This window comes from Danio aesculapii, chromosome 21 (assembly GCF_903798145.1).
Source record: "Danio aesculapii chromosome 21, fDanAes4.1, whole genome shotgun sequence".
NCBI lineage: Eukaryota > Metazoa > Chordata > Actinopteri > Cypriniformes > Danionidae > Danio > Danio aesculapii.
Window position 1 is genome coordinate 3457939 of NC_079455.1, and position 18705 is coordinate 3476643.

The 18705-nt window shown below is 38.5% G+C and overlaps 2 protein-coding genes across 2 annotated transcripts in view; one reads left to right on the top strand and one right to left on the bottom strand.

Annotated features, from left to right (window-relative positions):
* stk32a (serine/threonine kinase 32A) overlaps nucleotides 1-12699 on the bottom strand; it is a 103493-nt gene extending 90794 nt beyond the window's left edge. The window contains exons 1-4 of the mRNA XM_056446517.1: nucleotides 12585-12699; nucleotides 11062-11192; nucleotides 1256-1311; nucleotides 166-317 (exon numbers count right to left, since the gene is read on the bottom strand). Coding sequence (XP_056302492.1) covers nucleotides 166-317; nucleotides 1256-1311; nucleotides 11062-11116 — 263 coding nt within the window. The 5' untranslated portion in view covers nucleotides 11117-11192; nucleotides 12585-12699. The remainder of the gene's footprint in view (nucleotides 1-165; nucleotides 318-1255; nucleotides 1312-11061; nucleotides 11193-12584) is intronic.
* A 5673-nt stretch (nucleotides 12700-18372) lies between these two features.
* zmp:0000001268 (CYTL1 domain-containing protein) overlaps nucleotides 18373-18705 on the top strand; it is a 5040-nt gene continuing 4707 nt past the window's right edge. The window contains exons 1-2 of the mRNA XM_056446599.1: nucleotides 18373-18550; nucleotides 18632-18676. Of these exons, the coding sequence (XP_056302574.1) occupies nucleotides 18404-18550; nucleotides 18632-18676 (192 nt within the window). The 5' untranslated portion in view covers nucleotides 18373-18403. The remainder of the gene's footprint in view (nucleotides 18551-18631; nucleotides 18677-18705) is intronic.

Genomic DNA, 18705 nt, shown 5'->3' on the forward strand with positions numbered 1-18705 from the left:
TATTGGTTACTAAGTTACCAATACTACAATCGGCTGCTCTAACAGCTTGATGGAAACACACCTAATTTGCGAACTTGCTTGTTTACAAACTTTGAAAAGATTTGCTTCACATTAGGACGGACTCCAGGCTATTAATGCATCATGTATTGACTAGACAAAACTCACCAGAAGTTGACCAGGAAAGGGTGTTCTAGGTTCTGCATGATCTGGAGCTCTTTGAAGACATTGCGCACCTCATTGCGCTCCACGCATTTAAGTTTGTTCATATACTTCATGGCGTACATTTTCTTGGTGTCCTTTTTCTGAACAATGCATACCTGAAGGGAAAATAAAAGTATTAGTGATATATTTGGGACAAGTCTAAATCCAGAGGAAAGATGAATTATTTTAAAACATTGGGAATCCATTTTCATTCATTCATTCATTTTCTTTTTGGCCTAGTATCTTTATTAATCAGGGATTGACACAGCGGAATGAACCGCCAACTTATCCAGCATATGTTTTAACCAGCGATTGCCCTTCCAGCCGCAACCCAACACTGGGAAACACCCATACACACTCTTTCACTCACACACTACGGCCAATTTAGCTTGTTTAAATTACCTGTACCACATGTCTTTGGACTGTGTGGGAAACCCACACACAAATGCCAACTGACCCAGTCAAGGCTCGAACCAGCGATCTTCTTGCTGTGAGGCGATCGTGCTACCCACTGCGCCACCGTGACGCCCCAGAATCCATTTTTGAATTATATAAACAGTACCACATGATTTGATTTGAGGAAATAGTTTTCCCCCATTGCTTTATACTTTATATCCTCCCTTCTTTTTATGTATTTATTATTGTTTGATTTGGGTGACACGGTGGCTCAGTAGTGAGCACTGTCGCCTCACAGCAAGAAGGTCGCTGGTTCGAGTCCCAGCTGGGTCAGTTGGCATTTCTGTGTGGAGTTTGCATGTTCTCCCCGTGTTGACGTGGGTTTCCTCTGGGCGCTCCGGTTTTACCCACAGTCCAAAAACATGCGCTATAGGTGAATTCCAGTAATACTGTGGTATAATTTACTTTGTACTACATTAAACTGTGGTGTATTGTTGAGTCATTTGTTTATATTACTATAGTTGTTGTGTTACTATAGAAACTATAGTATTACCACAATAGATTAATTGATGTACTTTACTATAGTATAGTACAGTATTTACATTCAATTACTATAGTAATTTTGTCATGCAGGTTATAAATACAAAGCAGAACTTACTTTTCCAAAACTGCCTTTGCCAATGGCTCTCAAAATCTGAAAGTGGTCAAAATTGACTGTGGAGAGACAAAAAACAATAACATATATAGGCTATATTATTGTATAATATTGTACATTGATATAACAATTAGTTACAATGTTAATTTGCTCTGCAGAACATGCGCGCATACAGACACAAAACAAATTTTAAAATGTATCAGTTGTTTTTGTCCAGAGCAGAAATCAAGATGAGAAAACGTACATTTTCTTAATATTGAGGTCACTGTTTAGTACAATTTAAAGTTACACTAGCTTAAGTTACACTAGCCAAAGTTACACTAGCCAAAGTTACACTAGCTTAAGTTACACTAACTGAAGTGACACTAGCCAAAGTTACACTAGCTTAAGTTACACTAACTGAAGTGACACTAGCCAAAGTTACACTAGCTTAAGTTACACTAACTGAAGTGACACTAACTGAAGTGACACTAGCCAGTGTTACACTAGCTAAAGTTACACTAGCTGAAGTTACACTAACTGAAGTGGCACTAGCCAAAGTTACACTAACTGAAGTGACACTAACTGAAGTGGCACTAGCCAATGTTACACTAGCTTAAGTTACACTAACTGAAGTTACACTAACTGAAGTGACACTAACTGAAGTGGCACTAGCCAAAGTTACACTGGCTGAAGTTACACTAACTGAAGTTACACTAACTGAAGTGGCACTAGCCAAAGTTACACTAACTGAAGTTACACTAGCTTAAGTTACACTAACTGAAGTGGCACTAGCCAAAGTTACACTAACTGAAGTGACACTAACTGAAGTGGCACTAGCCAATGTTACACTAGCTTAAGTTACACTAACTGAAGTTACACTAACTGAAGTGACACTAACTGAAGTGGCACTAGCCAAAGTTACACTAACTGAAGTTACACTAGCTTAAGTTACACTAACTGAAGTTACACTAACTGAAGTGGCACTAGCCAAAGTTACACTAACTGAAGTTACACTAGCTTAAGTTACACTAACTGAAGTGACACTAACTGAAGTGGCACTAGCCAAAGTTACACTAGCTTAAGTTACACTAACTGAAGGGGCACTAGCCAAAGTTACACTAGCTTAAGTTACAGTAACTGAAGTTACACTAACTGAAGTGGCACTAGCCAAAGTTACACTAGCTTAAGTTACACTAACTGAAGTTACACTAACTGAAGTGGCACTAGCCAAAGTTACACTAGCTTAAGTTACACTAACTGATATATAGGCTATATAATATATAGGCTATATTATTGTATAATATTGTACATTGATATAACAATTAGTTACAATGTTAATTTGCTCTGCAGAACATGCGCGCATGCAGACACAAAACACATTTTAAAATGTATCAGTTGTTTTTGTCCAGAGCAGAAATCAAGATGAGAAAACGTACATTTTCTTAATATTGAGGTCACTGTTTAGTACAATTTAAAGTTACACTAGCTTAAGTTACACTAGCCAAAGTTACACTAGCCAAAGTTACACTAGCCAAAGTTACACTAGCCAAAGTTACACTAGCTTAAGTTACACTAACTGAAGTGACACTAGCCAAAGTTACACTAGCTTAAGTTACACTAACTGAAGTGACACTAGCCAAAGTTACACTAGCTTAAGTTACACTAACTGAAGTGACACTAGCCAAAGTTACACTAGCTTAAGTTACACTAACTGAAGTGACACTAACTGAAGTGACACTAGCCAGTGTTACACTAGCTAAAGTTACACTAGCTGAAGTTACACTAACTGAAGTGGCACTAGCCAAAGTTACACTAACTGAAGTGACACTAACTGAAGTGGCACTAGCCAATGTTACACTAGCTTAAGTTACACTAACTGAAGTTACACTAACTGAAGTGACACTAACTGAAGTGGCACTAGCCAAAGTTACACTGGCTGAAGTTACACTAACTGAAGTTACACTAACTGAAGTGGCACTAGCCAAAGTTACACTAACTGAAGTTACACTAGCTTAAGTTACACTAACTGAAGTGGCACTAGCCAAAGTTACACTAACTGAAGTGACACTAACTGAAGTGGCACTAACTGAAGTGGCACTAGCCAAAGTTACACTAACTGAAGTTACACTAGCTTAAGTTACACTAACTGAAGTTACACTAACTGAAGTGGCACTAGCCAAAGTTACACAAACTGAAGTTACACTAGCTTAAGTTACACTAACTGAAGTGACACTAACTGAAGTGGCACTAGCCAAAGTTACACTAGCTTAAGTTACACTAACTGAAGGGGCACTAGCCAAAGTTACACTAGCTTAAGTTACAGTAACTGAAGTTACACTAACTGAAGTGGCACTAGCCAAAGTTACACTAGCTTAAGTTACACTAACTGAAGTTACACTAACTGAAGTGGCACTAGCCAAAGTTACACTAGCTTAAGTTACAGTAACTGAAGTTACACTAACTGAAGTGGCACTAGCCAAAGTTACACTAGCTAAAGTTACAGTAACTGAAGTTACACTAACTGAAGTTACACAAGCTTAATTTACACTAGCTAAGGTTACACTAGCTTAAGTTACACTAACTGAAGTTACACTAACTGAAGTAATCCTGGCTGAAGTTACACTAGCTAAAGTTACACCAGCTAAAGTTACACTAGCTGAAGTTACACTAACTGAAGTAACCCTGACTGAAGTTTCACTAGTTGAAGTTACACTAGCTGAAGTTACACTAACTGAAATTACACTAGCTGAAGTTACTCCTGCTGAAGTTACACTAGCTGAAGTTACACAATTTCAAGTTACAGCAGTTTTGATTTGAACCTAAAAACATTACTGTGATTTGTTACAGCAAAACTAATAATTTGTTTCTCAAATTAAACTTGACTTAATTGAACCTAAAAAAAGTACCTTAATATTAATCAAAATACTTATTCTGCCCAATAATAATAATACAATTTATTTATTTATACTTTTTTAAACTTAAAAATCAATGTAAAGTTTATTTATTTGTTTTCAATATTTTTTACGATATATTTCTTCTTAGTTACTGTTGGAAAACTGTTGGTTTAAAGTAAAAATTATTTCCCTAAGGGGGTTCATATTTTTCTTTAAGTCAAATTTAATAAAACTGTAATTTTAACTAACATAATCACATAATCCAATATAAACATGCACGTTAAATGACAGACACAATCGTTTTTTCATAATAAACACTGTAAATATCTAAGGAATAAAACAGATCTCCTTTAGTTCCCAAAGGACAATTACTCCACTGGTGAATGGTAAATAAACAAGCTGACAGCCGATTTAAACAGCTATACAGTCTGCAGAATTAATGCATGATGTGTTCGGGTTATACCATAAGAAGTTTTAGCTGACTCGAAGCATAATCTCACTCCTCATCTATCGGAGCCAAACTCATCGTCTGACCTGTGAATGAACCCCGTCCCGTCTCTCGGCACTCACAGTTGTGCTGTCTGAAACTGCAGAGGAAAGCAGTCTAATCTATGCTGTCAGCAGCAATTACAGTTTGATGGTCAATACCCGATGGCTGATCAAGAGCCGGCAATAAAATCAAAAAGTTTTGGCCTCAGACTGCGGACTCACAGTGGCCTAAAACAGAATGCCCATATAAAGAAAATAAAAACTTTATAGTAAACGCTATAGTGTTTTTGGGCCATACTATGGTGAAGTACTTGAACTACAATAGCTGTGTCTCATTTCAGAGGCTGCATCCTCCGAAGGATGTTAATGATTCCGAAGGAAAATGAATGAAGGAATAATATGATTTATGTTGATAAAGTGCGCTCTTTTAAAAAGTGAAAGATACATTTGAGGGGTTTGTTTTGTCCAACACAATTTTCGTAACTTTTTAACTTTGTAACTTCGTAACTTACGCAATTCGTAACTTTTTGATTTCGTGGCTAATTTGTACAATCTAATTCGTACAATTTAGTATGATTTGCTCATCCCCCAATGACGGTTGGGTTTAGGGGTGGGGTTAGGTGCCATGCCTCCTTTTTAAAATCGTACAATTTCGTACAACTGAACTCGTACAAATTCGTACGAATTAGCCACTATACTGACAAAACGTAAAATACTTACGTTTTCTCGTGAGATCAGGCTGGTTTCCTATATCTCCAGAATGGCTGAACTAATGAGTGTGGGCAAACGATGTAGGACAGCCACTTAGAGAACGCTGACACCTTTTTTTCACATGCAGTGACTTCCAGAAGGGTTATAAGCATGTCCTCATGCCCATTTATCTTTGAAGAGAAAATCCTTAGGCCATTGTGAATAACAAACCAAGGATTCATTATATTTAAAGGGCACCTATGGTAAAAAATCTACTTTTCAAGCTGTTTGGACAGACATATGTGTAGGTATAGTGTATAGACCAGGCATGGGCAAACTTGATCCTCGAGGGCCGGTGTCCCTGCAGTTTTGCTCCAACACTAATCAAACACACCTGAACACCCTAATTAGTGTCTTCAAGATCACTAGAAAGCTACAAGCAGGTGTGTTTGATTAGGGTTGGTGCAAAACTATGCAGGGACACCGGCCCTCCAGGATCGAGTTTGCCCATCCCTGGTAGAGACCGTCATATTGGGGTGATATAAACACACCCAGTCCTTTTTTTTTCAATTTAAAACATAAAAACGGTGGACCAATTGGAGCAGTTTTCAGATCGACCGCAACTTGACGTAGGAGAGCGGTCCCCCCGCCCACCAATATTGATTGACAGGCGCGCATCACCAAATCCTCAGTTTGTTGCTTCACGTCCGCCATTTTCAGCATGTGAGTCGAAGCGACGTCACTAAACGAACACTCTTGCTCTGTTTTTAGATGTAAGGCTCATTGGGCTCAACAGAAGATTAACATTCACCACATGATCGCTCTAATCGGATTTATTGTTTGTAGGTAGGTTTGCAAACATGTGTACTTTTCATTGCGTCTACCTTAAACTTCAGCCATTTGCATTTATCACAGTCACAGAAGCTCCCTGTGATCTTAACTAGGTGCAGCTGGAAAGTGCGAGCGCGTTGCCTCACGTGCGCCTCCCTCCATTGGAAATAAAATAATGAACTTGTCTGCTGGTCGCACACCAGAAACGCTGCTCGGCGAGCATCGCGCCATACAGCACCATGCATTTCAGAATTCTAAACATAGGTTTCTGTCAGGGTAAGTTACGCACAACGGCGCTTCAATTCGGGACACTTCATATTTCTGCCGCGCCACAGAGCGCCATCTGAATAGTTACATTTTTAGTAACATCCGAATGTGCGTGTCTGCGTGTGCCATGTCGCGGCTCTGGTGCCTCAGTCAAAGTTAATGCAGTGTGTGTGGTTATTAGTCTCGGTGTACAAGCTCGGAACTTTAAACTAGCACACAGTTGGCTGTAAAACACAAAGACACAAATGATTTTGTATTCTCTGCTTGGTCTGTGTCCGACTCGTACATGTACGGCTGAATGCTGGTCCTCTTACTCATGTTGCTTCTCTCTATCTGCCTGTCTGTTGCTAAACACAGAGGCAGCTCTTGGCTCCGCCCCCCTTTTTACGTTGGGCGGGAAGTCGAAACAAATTTTCATGTGAAGCAACACACCCCCTAAAATGGCTGCCTGTGTACACGCCACTAAAAGGACACTTTTTAACACATTATAATAAAACAATCTGAATTGTGTTCTGAACTGAACCTAAACTGGCACACTCAGAAGAACCATAATATTAATATTAAATCTTAAAATATGGGTAAACTAGGTGCCCTTTAAGTACCAAACAATCTCAAACTCTTCATTTCAAACTCAGTCATTCATTTTCCTTCCGCTTAGTCTCTATTTCAGAGGTATCCACAGCGGAGTGAACCGCCAACTATTCCAGCCTATGTTTTACACAGCGGATACCCTTCCAGTATTGGGAAACACCCATACACTTCATACACACACTCATATACTACGTTCAATTTAGCTTATTCAATTCACCTACACTGTTAAAAGTGAAAACTTAAACAAATTACTTTGACTTGTTACAATTACATGAATTAAGTTGGATAAACTTAATTTGTGACAGCTTTCAGTAATAAATTAATTTAGTTCTTTTAGGTGTAACAAGTTTTAATAATTTATTTAGGAAAACAAGAACGGAACAGTACATAGACTACAGTACAAATCATTCAATTTAATATTGTTAATATAATAATAATAGTAAAAATACTTTTTACAGTACAAATAATTTCCTTCCCATGTTAATATAATAATAATAATAATAATACTTTTATGTTTTGTGGCAAGTACAAGTATTGTTCACTAGTAATAGTGAACAATACCCTGCTGTAAAATCCAGCTTAAACCAGCCTAGGCTGGTTGGCTGGTTTTAGCTGGTCGACCAGCCTGGTTTTAGAGGGGTTTTGTCCATTTCCAGGCTGGTTTCCACCATTTCCAGCCTGGTCGTAGCTGGTCAGGCTGGGTGAGGACCAGCTAAAACCAGCTTGACCAGCCTAGCCAAGCTGGGAGCCCAGCCAAAACCAGCTATGTCCAGCTTAAACCAGGCTGGTTAGGCTGGTTTTAGCTGGATTTAGCTGGTCATTTTCCAGCCTGACCAGCTAAGACCAAGCTGGAAATGGCTGGAAACCAGCCTGGAAATGGCCAAAACCCCTCTAAAACCAGGCTGGTCAACCAGCTAAAACCAGCCAACCAGCCTAGGCTGGTTTAAGCTGGATTTTTCAGCAGGGTACTTATAAATAAATACTTGCCATAAATAAATTACAAAAACTTGTTCCAATTAAAATAACTGACTCAATGTATTACTGATATCTGTTATAAATTAAGTTTGTCAAACTTAATTCCTTTAATTGTAACAAGTAATTTGTTTAAGTTTTCACTTTTTATGGTGTATAGCGCATGTGTTTGGACCAGGGATGGGCAAACTCGATCCTGGAGGCCCGGTGTCCCTGCATAGTTTTGCACCAACCCTAATCAAACACACCTGCTTGTAGCTTTCTAGTGATCTTAAAGACACTAATTAGGGTGTTCAGGTGTGTTTGGTTAGTGTTGGAGCAAAACTCTGCAGGGACACCGGCCCTCGAGGATCGAGTTTGCCCATGCCTGGTTTGGACTGTGGGGGAAACCGGAGCACCCGGAGGAAACCCACGCCAACACGGGGAGAACATGCAAACTCCACACAGAAATGCCGACTGACCCAGCCAGCACTTAAACCAGCGACCTTCTTGCTGTGAGGCGACAGTGCTACCCACTGAGCCACTGTGCCGCCCGCTTATAGATTTCTGTTGGAATAAAGTCACCAAAACACCTCCACACCGTCTGTGTGATTTTCCGACAGACTATATTTTCTTCCTGATATGTAAAAAATCGAGTTTAATAGTTGTCTGCTCTTGTGTTAATTGCCTGCAATGCTGCACACACACATACACAATCACCTTGCGAAATGGGCCAATCGGCTATTTGTATAACTGATTGACTTCTTTGACTCGCATACATACACACGCACACACTCACACACACACAGGTGTATTGGAATCTGGGTTGTAAATTTTTAGACCCAACTGCACAGACAGATTTATGAGAAGCTCAGCAAACGACTTTCTGCAGTCAACAGCTTCAGCTCCGGTTCATTGGTTTACCCTGCGAAAATTCACTTTTTAAAGTCTTTTTCTCAGACAAAAAGCTGTTGTTTGACTTGCGGAGTGGTAGAAGGTGTACAGCTTTTACAGTACTGCTGTGTAGAGCTGCACAATATATCAACATCGACAACACAATGCGAATCTATAAGTCACATTCATCCATTCATTCATTTTTTTCGGCTTTGTCCCTTTAGTCATCAGGGTTCGCCACAGCAGAATGAACCGCCAACTTATCCAGCATATGTTTTACGCAGCGGATGCCCTTCCAGCCGCAACCCAGTACTGGGAATCACCCATACACACTCATTCACACACATACACATACACTATAACCAATTTAGCTTATTCAATTCACCTATAGCGCATGTGTTTGGACTGTGGGGGAAACCAGAGCACCCCACGGATTATAATTAACCAGAAATCACAGTTTCATGCAAGGTTTAACACTAAAAGAGTGAACGCTTTTTAAGTCCAGTGACCAGGGCCGCCACAGCGGAATGAACCGCCAACTTATCCAGCATATGTTTTACACAGCGGATGTCCTTCTAGCCGCAACCCAGTACTGGGAAACACCCATACACTCTTGTATTCACACACATACACATACACTACAGCCAATTTAGCTCATTCAATTCACCTATAGCGCATGTGTTTGGACTGTGGGGGAAACCAAAGCCGCCTACGGATTATAATTAAGCAGAAATCACATGCAAGGTTTAACACTTTAACACAGTGACCGTGTAAAAATTCAAGCGAATTTAAACCATTTGGGCACAAGAAATTATCAAATTTGTAGCTTTAAGAAATATGAACTGTACTGTATTTAAGTATTTATACAGCAAAAACGACAGTTTTAAAAGGTTTTGATGCACTTCATCATTGAATCAGCCATCATTGAATCAGTCATCTGCACATCAATAACTGTCTGGTTTAGCTCAGCTACTAAATACGATCTCCAGAGACTACGTCGAATAGTTCGGACTGCTGAGCGAATCACTGGTACAACCCTTCCTACTCCCCAAGAACTGTACTTATCCAGAGCGAGCAGAAGGGCTGCCAAAATCACTCTGGACCCCTCACACCCAGCACACTGCCTCTTTGAACTTTTACCTTCTGGTCGACGCTACAGAGCACTGCGCACCAGAACAGCCCGACACAGAAACAGTTTCTTCCCTCTCAATCCATCTCATGAACACTTGATGATAATAATTGTGGAACCAACATCACTACTTGCTATACACTTTTATACACATATACACTTATTTAACAACACACTTTACATGCCCATTTGCACATAACAGCTGCACATATAACGTTGTATATAGTAATATACCTGTACATACACTTATCAATTTGTATATTTGCACTCACTACTTCTATTTTTCTTTTTTTTTAATATATTTATTATCTGTTTTTTGTCCTGTCTCTGTAATGCTGTTGCACTGTAGAAGCTCTGTCACCAAAACAAATTCCTCGTATGTGTGAACGTACCTGGCAACTTATCCAGCACGTTTTTACGCAGCGGATGCCCTTCCATACACATCCATACACACTACAGACAATTTAGCCTACCCAATTCACCTGTACCGCATGTGTTTGGACTGTGGGGGAAACCGGAGCACCCGGAGGAAACCCACGCGAATGCAGGGAGAACATGCAAACTCCACACAGAAACGCCAACTGACCCAGCCGAGGCTCGAACCAGTGACCTTCTTGCTGTGAGGCGACAGCACTACCTACTGCGCCACTGCGTTGCCAAATATAATATAATGTATAATAATTAATATATAGAGAAATAAGTCTATACAATGCCAGAAAATGTACTGGCAGTTTATTACAAGGTTTTTGTAGCGTAATATACAACACCAACCCAGACAATATAGCACTTTAAATTATTAAAAATGTCAATAAAAGTCAGTTTTTCTAAATATGTAAGGTTAAAAGTTGTGGGAAGAAAGATCAAACCTCCCATAATGCAATTCAAAAGCATAAATAACCATAAAAATCAACATAAATCTCAAAATACTGATATTTTTACAGTGTACATTGCGATTTTGATATATTGTGCAGCCCTCTTTGGCTGTTAAATGAAAAAAGAGCTAATGTGGATTCATTTATAAGAGAGTGTTAAGCTTTCGCACTTAAAGCTGGAACACACGTTGCTTTGTTTCTGAAAACACACTCACTCACCCTCGGCTGGGTCTTCAGCGCTGACCGACGTCCTCCTGGACTGTCCAAGTCCCATCTCTCCTTAAGAGCTGAGATCTCCACTTTAAACTGGACACATCCCCTGTGTTTGTGTGTAAGATATTCCCCTTGACCTGGGATGGGGACGAAGAGAAGCATGAGAGAAATGAAAATAAAACCTGGCCACATTTTACACGACAGTGTTTCTGTTGAGGGGTCACAACAGCGGAATGAACCACCAACTATTCTGGAATATGTTTTCAGCCACAACCCAGTACAGGGAAACTGTACTGGGTTGTGGCTGAAAACATATTCCAGAATAGTTGGTGGTTCATAGCTTGTAGAAAAAAGCTGGAAGTTTTACATTATTATTATTATTATGTTTATTTATTTTTTTTATTCAAATGGTGGGCAGCACAATGGTTCAAAGCACAATCGCCTCACAACAAGAAGATCGCTGGTTCGAGCCCCGGCTGGGTCAGTTAGCATTTCTGTCTGGAGTTTGCATGTTCTCCTCATGTTTGCGTGGGTTTCGGGTGCTCCGGTTTCCCCCACAAGTCCAAAGACTTGGTGAATTGGGTAAACTAAATTGTTTGTAGTGTATGTGTGTGTATGAGGGTGTATGGATGTTTCACAGTTGCAGCTGGAAGGGCATCAGCTGTGTAAAACATATGCTGGATATTCCGCTGTGGCGACCCCAGATTAATAAAGGGACTAAGCTGAAAAGAAAATGAATGAATGAATATTCAAGTGGCCAAATTCTGAGATGTGGAAAGTTGAATGTGCTGGCAAGTTTGTTATTTGCCTAATAAACGACAATAGGCAGTTTTAAATTTAAAGCTTTATTTTCCCCCCTAGTGATTTATCATAAGTAGCCTAAAATAAGTCACCTCTTCACATTTCTTTATTCTAAATCTTTAGAAAATGTTTTTGTACATCAAAACGTGTGATCATCCGACAAGCTAGCAAAAATGTGCTTACAATCTGACTAAAATGCAATATTTAAAACTCATAATTAAATAAAAAGTGAGTCGAATAACTGCAAAAAGGTCCACTTTTTGAGGAAAAAAAGTTTCATTTTTTACATGAGTTAGAAACTAATAACGGACTAAACTTTTTCTAAATATCTCTATATCCATAAAATAAAATGCTCCATTTGCTATATAGTATATACATTCATTGAACTTTCATGAACAACTGTATTTTATTAACAATTTATTTTAATGCAGTAAAATACCTCAGCAACTCATATAGTAACTTGACCTCAGTCATTTTTTTCAATGTATTCTGTCAGATCACTATATAAACCCTAAATAAATCTCAAGAAATAATCATTGATAAACAGTGTAACAGCTACACAAAAAGACTAACCGGGTTAAAGTACATGTATACTTAGTAGCTGTGTGTTACTCCGTACTTCATCAGTGTGAGTCGAAAATGAGTTATAAAGCTGAAGATCCCGCATAGACCTGTAGCTGTAACTCCGTAGTTTCTCATAGTGAAATGACCATAAATCGTAGACTCACCGCTTTGCATGAAAGGCTGAATTTGGAGGGATGACAGCGGTCACTGCGGTGTATAAATAAAGGTGAGCTCCGGACAGCGACTATCCCGGACAACTTCTCCACTCACCGCAATGCTGACAGAAGATCCTTGCAGAGCCCGAGTCAATGACACACTGATGCAGAGCTCACGCACATGCTGCTTTACCTCCTGTACACACACACTCATGCCTGCATCACAGCCACACACACACACACATACACACACAGCATCCACTGATCCCAGACCAGCGGGCGACGACGATGATTGTGCTGCACGTCCTCAGCTGTTGAAAAAATCCAGCGTTATGCGACTGTGTGATGGTGATGATGATGATGGTCCCGGTAGTGAAGTGTCCCGGTAGTGCATTATTGCATTATTTACTATGCAAAATTTTATAGGTTACGCAACGTTAGTGCGCTGGTCTCCCCCAAAGCTTGGTTTAAATTTATTAATTATTTAAAATTATATTTAATCATTTAAAGTACATTTATATACTGGGATTATATTGTGTGTTCATTCCTTTTTCAAATAAATTAGTGAATTAGGGAAATATATTATTTATTGAAAAAGTGCCTGGAGGTCAAATGAGGTAACCAGCATAATGCATGCTCATTCCTTTTAAATGAATGAATGAATGAATGAATTAATGAATGAATGAATGAATGAATGAATGAATGGATAACATGTATAATTTATTGAAAAATTCCATGAGGTCAAATGGGGTAACCAGCATTATAATGTATGTTCATTTCTTTTTAAATGAATGAATGAATGAATGAATGAATGGATGAATGGATGGATGGATGGATGGATGAAATAATAAAATGTATTATTTATTGAAAAAAGCCATGAGGTGAAATGGGGGTAACCAGCATTATAATGTATGTTCATTTCTTTTTAAATAAATGAATGAATGAATGAATGAATGAATGGATGGATGGATGGATGGATGGATGAATGAAATAATAAAATGTATTATTTATTGAAAAAAGCCATGAGGTGAAATGGGGTAACCAGGATTATAATGTATGTTCATTTCTTTTTAAATGAACAAATGAATAGATGGATGGATGAATGAATAAATTAATTAAATTCATTAGTGATTGAAAAATGCTACTAGGTCACAATAGTGTAACCAACATTAAACTGTATGGTTATTTCTTTTTGAATGAATAAATGAATTAATAAAATATATTATTTATTGACACATGCCAAGAGGTCAAATTATGTAACCAGCATTATAATGTATGTTCATTCCATTTTTGAATGAATGAATGAATCAATCAATAGATGGATGGATGGATGGATGGATGAATACAATTTATTATTTATTGAAAATGGCATGAGGTCAAATGGTTTAACCAGCATTATAATGTATATTCATTCCTTTTTAAATGAATGAATGAGTGAAATGTATTATTTATTGAAAAGTTTCATGGGTCACATGGGGTAACCAGTATTATACTGTATGGTCATTTCTTTTTAAATGAATGAATGAATGAATGAATAAAATGTATTAATTATTGAGAAATTCCATAAGGTCACACGGGGGTAACAAGCGTTATGCAGTATGTTCATTCCCTTTTGAATGAATGAATGAATGAATGAATTAATTAATAAAATGTATTAATTACTGAAAAATTCCATGAGGTCACATGGGGTAACCAGCGTTATACTGTATGTTCATTCCTTTTTGAATGAATGTATCAATAAATAAAATTGATTATTTATTGACAAATGCCATAAGGTCAAATGGTGTAATCAGCATTATAATGTATGTACATTACTTTTTAAATGAATGAATGAAGGAATGAATGAATGAATGAATGAATGAATGAGGGTTGCACGGTGGCACAGTGGGTAGCACGTTTGGCTCACAGCAAGATGGTCGCTGGTTTGAGCCTCGGCTGGGTCAGTCTCCGTTTCTGTGTGGAGTTTGCATTTTCTCCCTGTGTTCGCGTGGGTTTCCTCTGGGTGCTCCGGTTTCCCCCACAAGTCCAAAGACATGTGGTTTAGGTGAATTGGATAGCCAAAATTGTCTGTAGTGTGTGTGTGAATATTTCCCAGTAATGGGGTTGCAGCTGGCAGGGCATCCGTTGGGTAAAACATATGCTGGATAAGTTGGCGGTTCTTTCCGCTGTGGTGACCCCAGATTAATAAAGGGACTAAGCCGAAAAGAAAATGAATGAATGAATAAATAAATTATATTATTCATTGAAAAATGCATTACGGTCAAATGGTGTAACCAGCATTATACTGTATGTTCATTCCTTTTTAAATGAATGAATGAATGAATGAATGAATGAATAAAATGTATTAATTATTTAAAAATTCTATGAGGTCACATGGGGTAACCAGAATTATGCTGTATGTTAATTCCCTTTTAAATGAACGAATGAATGAATGAATCAATGAATCAATGAATGAATGAATTCTTTATTAAAAAACTATGTGAGGTCACATGCGGTAACCAGCATTATACTGTGTGTTAATTTCTTTTTAAAAGTAAACTTATAATAGAATAGAATAGAATAGAATAGAATAGAATAGAGGTGGTTCATCCTGCTGAGATCACCCCTGATAAAGCAGCCACTAAGCCAAAGTAAGATTAGAATAGAATAGAATAGAATAGAATAGAATAGAATAGAATAGAATAGAATAGAATAGAATAGAATAGAATAGAATAGAAAAGAAAATAGAGGTGGTTAATTCTGCTGTGATCACTCCTGATAAAGCAGGGACCAAGCCAAAGTAAGAATAGAATAGAATAGAATAGAATAGAATAGAATAGAATAGAATAGAATAGAATAGAATAGAATAGAATAGAATAAATCATTGCAGATCTGGACTGCTCATGTCAAGGACAAGGTCATGTCAATTTCTGTAGATATTTGCTTCGCATGCTTCTGATGTGCAGAGAGGCACGGGTCTATAATGAATTTACTCGGGGTCATCTGTCTTCTCAGAGAAACCCTGTTTAGGCAGTTAGAGCAATAGGATCTCTCAAATTCCAGCCAAATCACCATTACACTCTTGGCACACCGGACTACTTTACAAGATTAGATGCCTCGTGCACACACAGCTCTTTTATAGCTTAACCGGCATTTACAAATACACTAGTCACCTCTTCCCCGATAGATCCATAACATGTTTTATTTCGCATACTCGCTTGTTTTCACGGACTTGAACAGATGAGCGTGTGTGTTTTTGTTAAATGACAGAGCTTTTCTTTATTCAGCAGGAGAAATATAAACAGTTCTCGGTTTGAAGGGAAGGTCACTCCGCTGAAGTGACAAAAGATTTGCTGCATATGCCGCCATCTTGTGGAACAACACTGCACTTGTTTACACCTGATCAAGGAGAAAGAAAATGTACAGAAAATGTAAATAAGTTAGTAAAATAAGCTGCATAGACACGTTTACATAGCGAAATAGGTTTATATGCCTAGAACAAGCACAGAAGGAAAGAAGTCAGTTTATAAAGTGAATTTCCAAAACTATACAGTGTCTAAAGTAGCTACAATAAATTTTATTTTTTTTGTGTTTTAAGCTACAATGTTTAGCCTAGCTAAGAGAAACGTTAGTACGCTATTTGTTCAACTTTTTTTCATAATGTATGATGCTGTTGCTATGTCCACCAAAGACAAGTGTCAGTTTACTGGTGAAAATACAATGATATCAGCCTAAATTATAATTTTACATTGGCCCATTTTAGCTGAATGTTGGGCTCGAGAAAGGACGCGTCGATATTTTTACTCTCTTGATTTTAAAACTCTTGCGTTTTCATTCATTTTCTTTTCGGCTTAGTCTCTTTATTAATCAAGGATCACCATCCAGCATATGTTTTTACGCAGTGGATGCCTTACCAGCCGCAACCCAACACTGGGAAACACCCACACACACTCTTTCATTCACACACATACACTACGGCCAATTTAGCTTATTTAATCCACCTATACCACTTTGGACTGTGGGGGAAACCGGAGCACCCGGAGGAAACCCACGCGAACACGGGGAGAACATGCAAACTCCACACAGAAACGCCAACTCACCCAGCCGGGGCTCGAACCAGCGACCTTCTTGCTGTGAGGCGACAGTGCTAACCACTGAGCTACCGTGACGCCCCGCTTGCAATTTTTTCAAATTTGAAATATGCATATTTAAGAGTTCATTGTGTTCATTTATTCAAATATCATTAAATATGCTTAGCTTGTTTAATGATATTATTAGTCATTTATCAAAACGTGTCCCTTTTAGTTGAATTCACCCTAATTACATAATGATTTAAATAGTTCATAATCAATAAAATAATTATTATTTGGTAGTACTCTAACTCCCAAAATAAAAAAAGAACATATGAAAATATATTTCATACACTACCTAACAAACGTCTTGTCGTTGATCCCAATTGCAACAAATAATACCTTGACTTCTAGTTGATCATTTGGAAAAGTGGCAGAAGGTTGATTTTTCTGATGAATCTGATTGAACTGCATCCCAATCATCATCACAAACACTACAGAAGACTAACCCGCATTGACCCAAGATTCTCACAGTCAAGTTTGGTGAAGGAAAAATCATGGTTTGGGGTTACATTCAGTATGGGGGCGTGCGAGAGATCTGCAGAGTGGATGGCAACAATAACAACCTGAGGTATCAAGACATTTGTGCTGCCCATTACATTACAAACCACAGGAGAGGGCAAATTCTCCAGCAGGATAGCGCTCCTTCTCATACTTCAGCCTCCACATCAAAATTCCTGAAAGCAAAGAAGATCAAGGTGCTCCAGGATTGGCCAGCCCAGTCACCAGAGATGAACATTATTGAGCATGTCTGGGGTAAGATGAAGGAGGAGGCATTGAAGATGAACACAAAGAGTCTTGATGAACTCTGGGAGGCCTGCAAGAACGCTTTCTTTGCCATTCCAGATGACTTTATTAATCAGTGATTTGAGTCATTGCAGAGATGTATGGATGCAGTCCAAGCTCATGATGGAGTCAGACACAATATTCATTCTGTTTCCACTGCAGCATGACTTTATATTCTATACTGGACATTATTTATATTAAGTGACAAGACTTTTGTCTTAGCAAAGTCAGACCTTACTGTCCTAATCAAATAATTAAAAATCAAGGCTTGATCATATTTTATTTTGGTAAAATAAGAATAATCTAGAGGGCTTTGCCTTTCATATAAGCCACTTTTGATATCAAATGATCAACTAGAAGTCAAATTATTATTTGTTGTTCCTAAAACTTGGATATGCGACAAATCTTTGTCAGGTAGTGCAGGGTATTTACTATTTGCAGTTTAATACAGTTAAATTTAATACAGTTTTTTCATGTGGATACAAAGCTCTCAATATTAATTAATTCATTCATTCATTTTCTTTTTGGCTGAGTCCCTTTATTAATCTGGTGTCACCACAGCGGAATGAACTGCCAACTTATCCAGCATATGTTTTACGCAGTGGATATACCCTTTCAGCTGCAACCCATCACTGGGAAAGAGCTCAATATTTAAATAATTAAAGTTTATTCATTGTTTACAAGTCTCTATGTTTAAAATGACAAACAATTCATTTGGTGTTTAGTTGTCGAGACAATGACAACATTTGGCTGGACGACCGCAAGCGGCAAAACACAGAAAAGCAATTGGACAAGACAATGACGCGCATTCCATCTTAATTGATTCATATATCATGTCATGTTTGGTTATGACCTCGGCATGTTTGAGTGTGTGTGCGTGTTATATAAAAGCAGCGCTCAGAGATCAGTGTGTGTTTACAGCGAGCATACAGAATGCTGTTCTACACACTGCTGGTTCTGGGGATGCCCGCCGTCTGGGCTCAGCCGTACCCCATTCCGCCAACCTGCTACACCAAAGTCCTGAACATGGGCAAAGACATCACGCAGAGGGCGGCAGAAATTAAACAAGACCACGACACTGTGAGTGCGCAAATGGAGTTAATGCGAGTACAATGCTGTGAGTACAACAGTGGTTAAGGTTTTGTTGTGTTTGTGTTGCAGCACAGATGCGCCGCTCACCTGCCGGACCTGTACATCGACGTGCATGTAAGTGCATAATCACACACTACACTGTA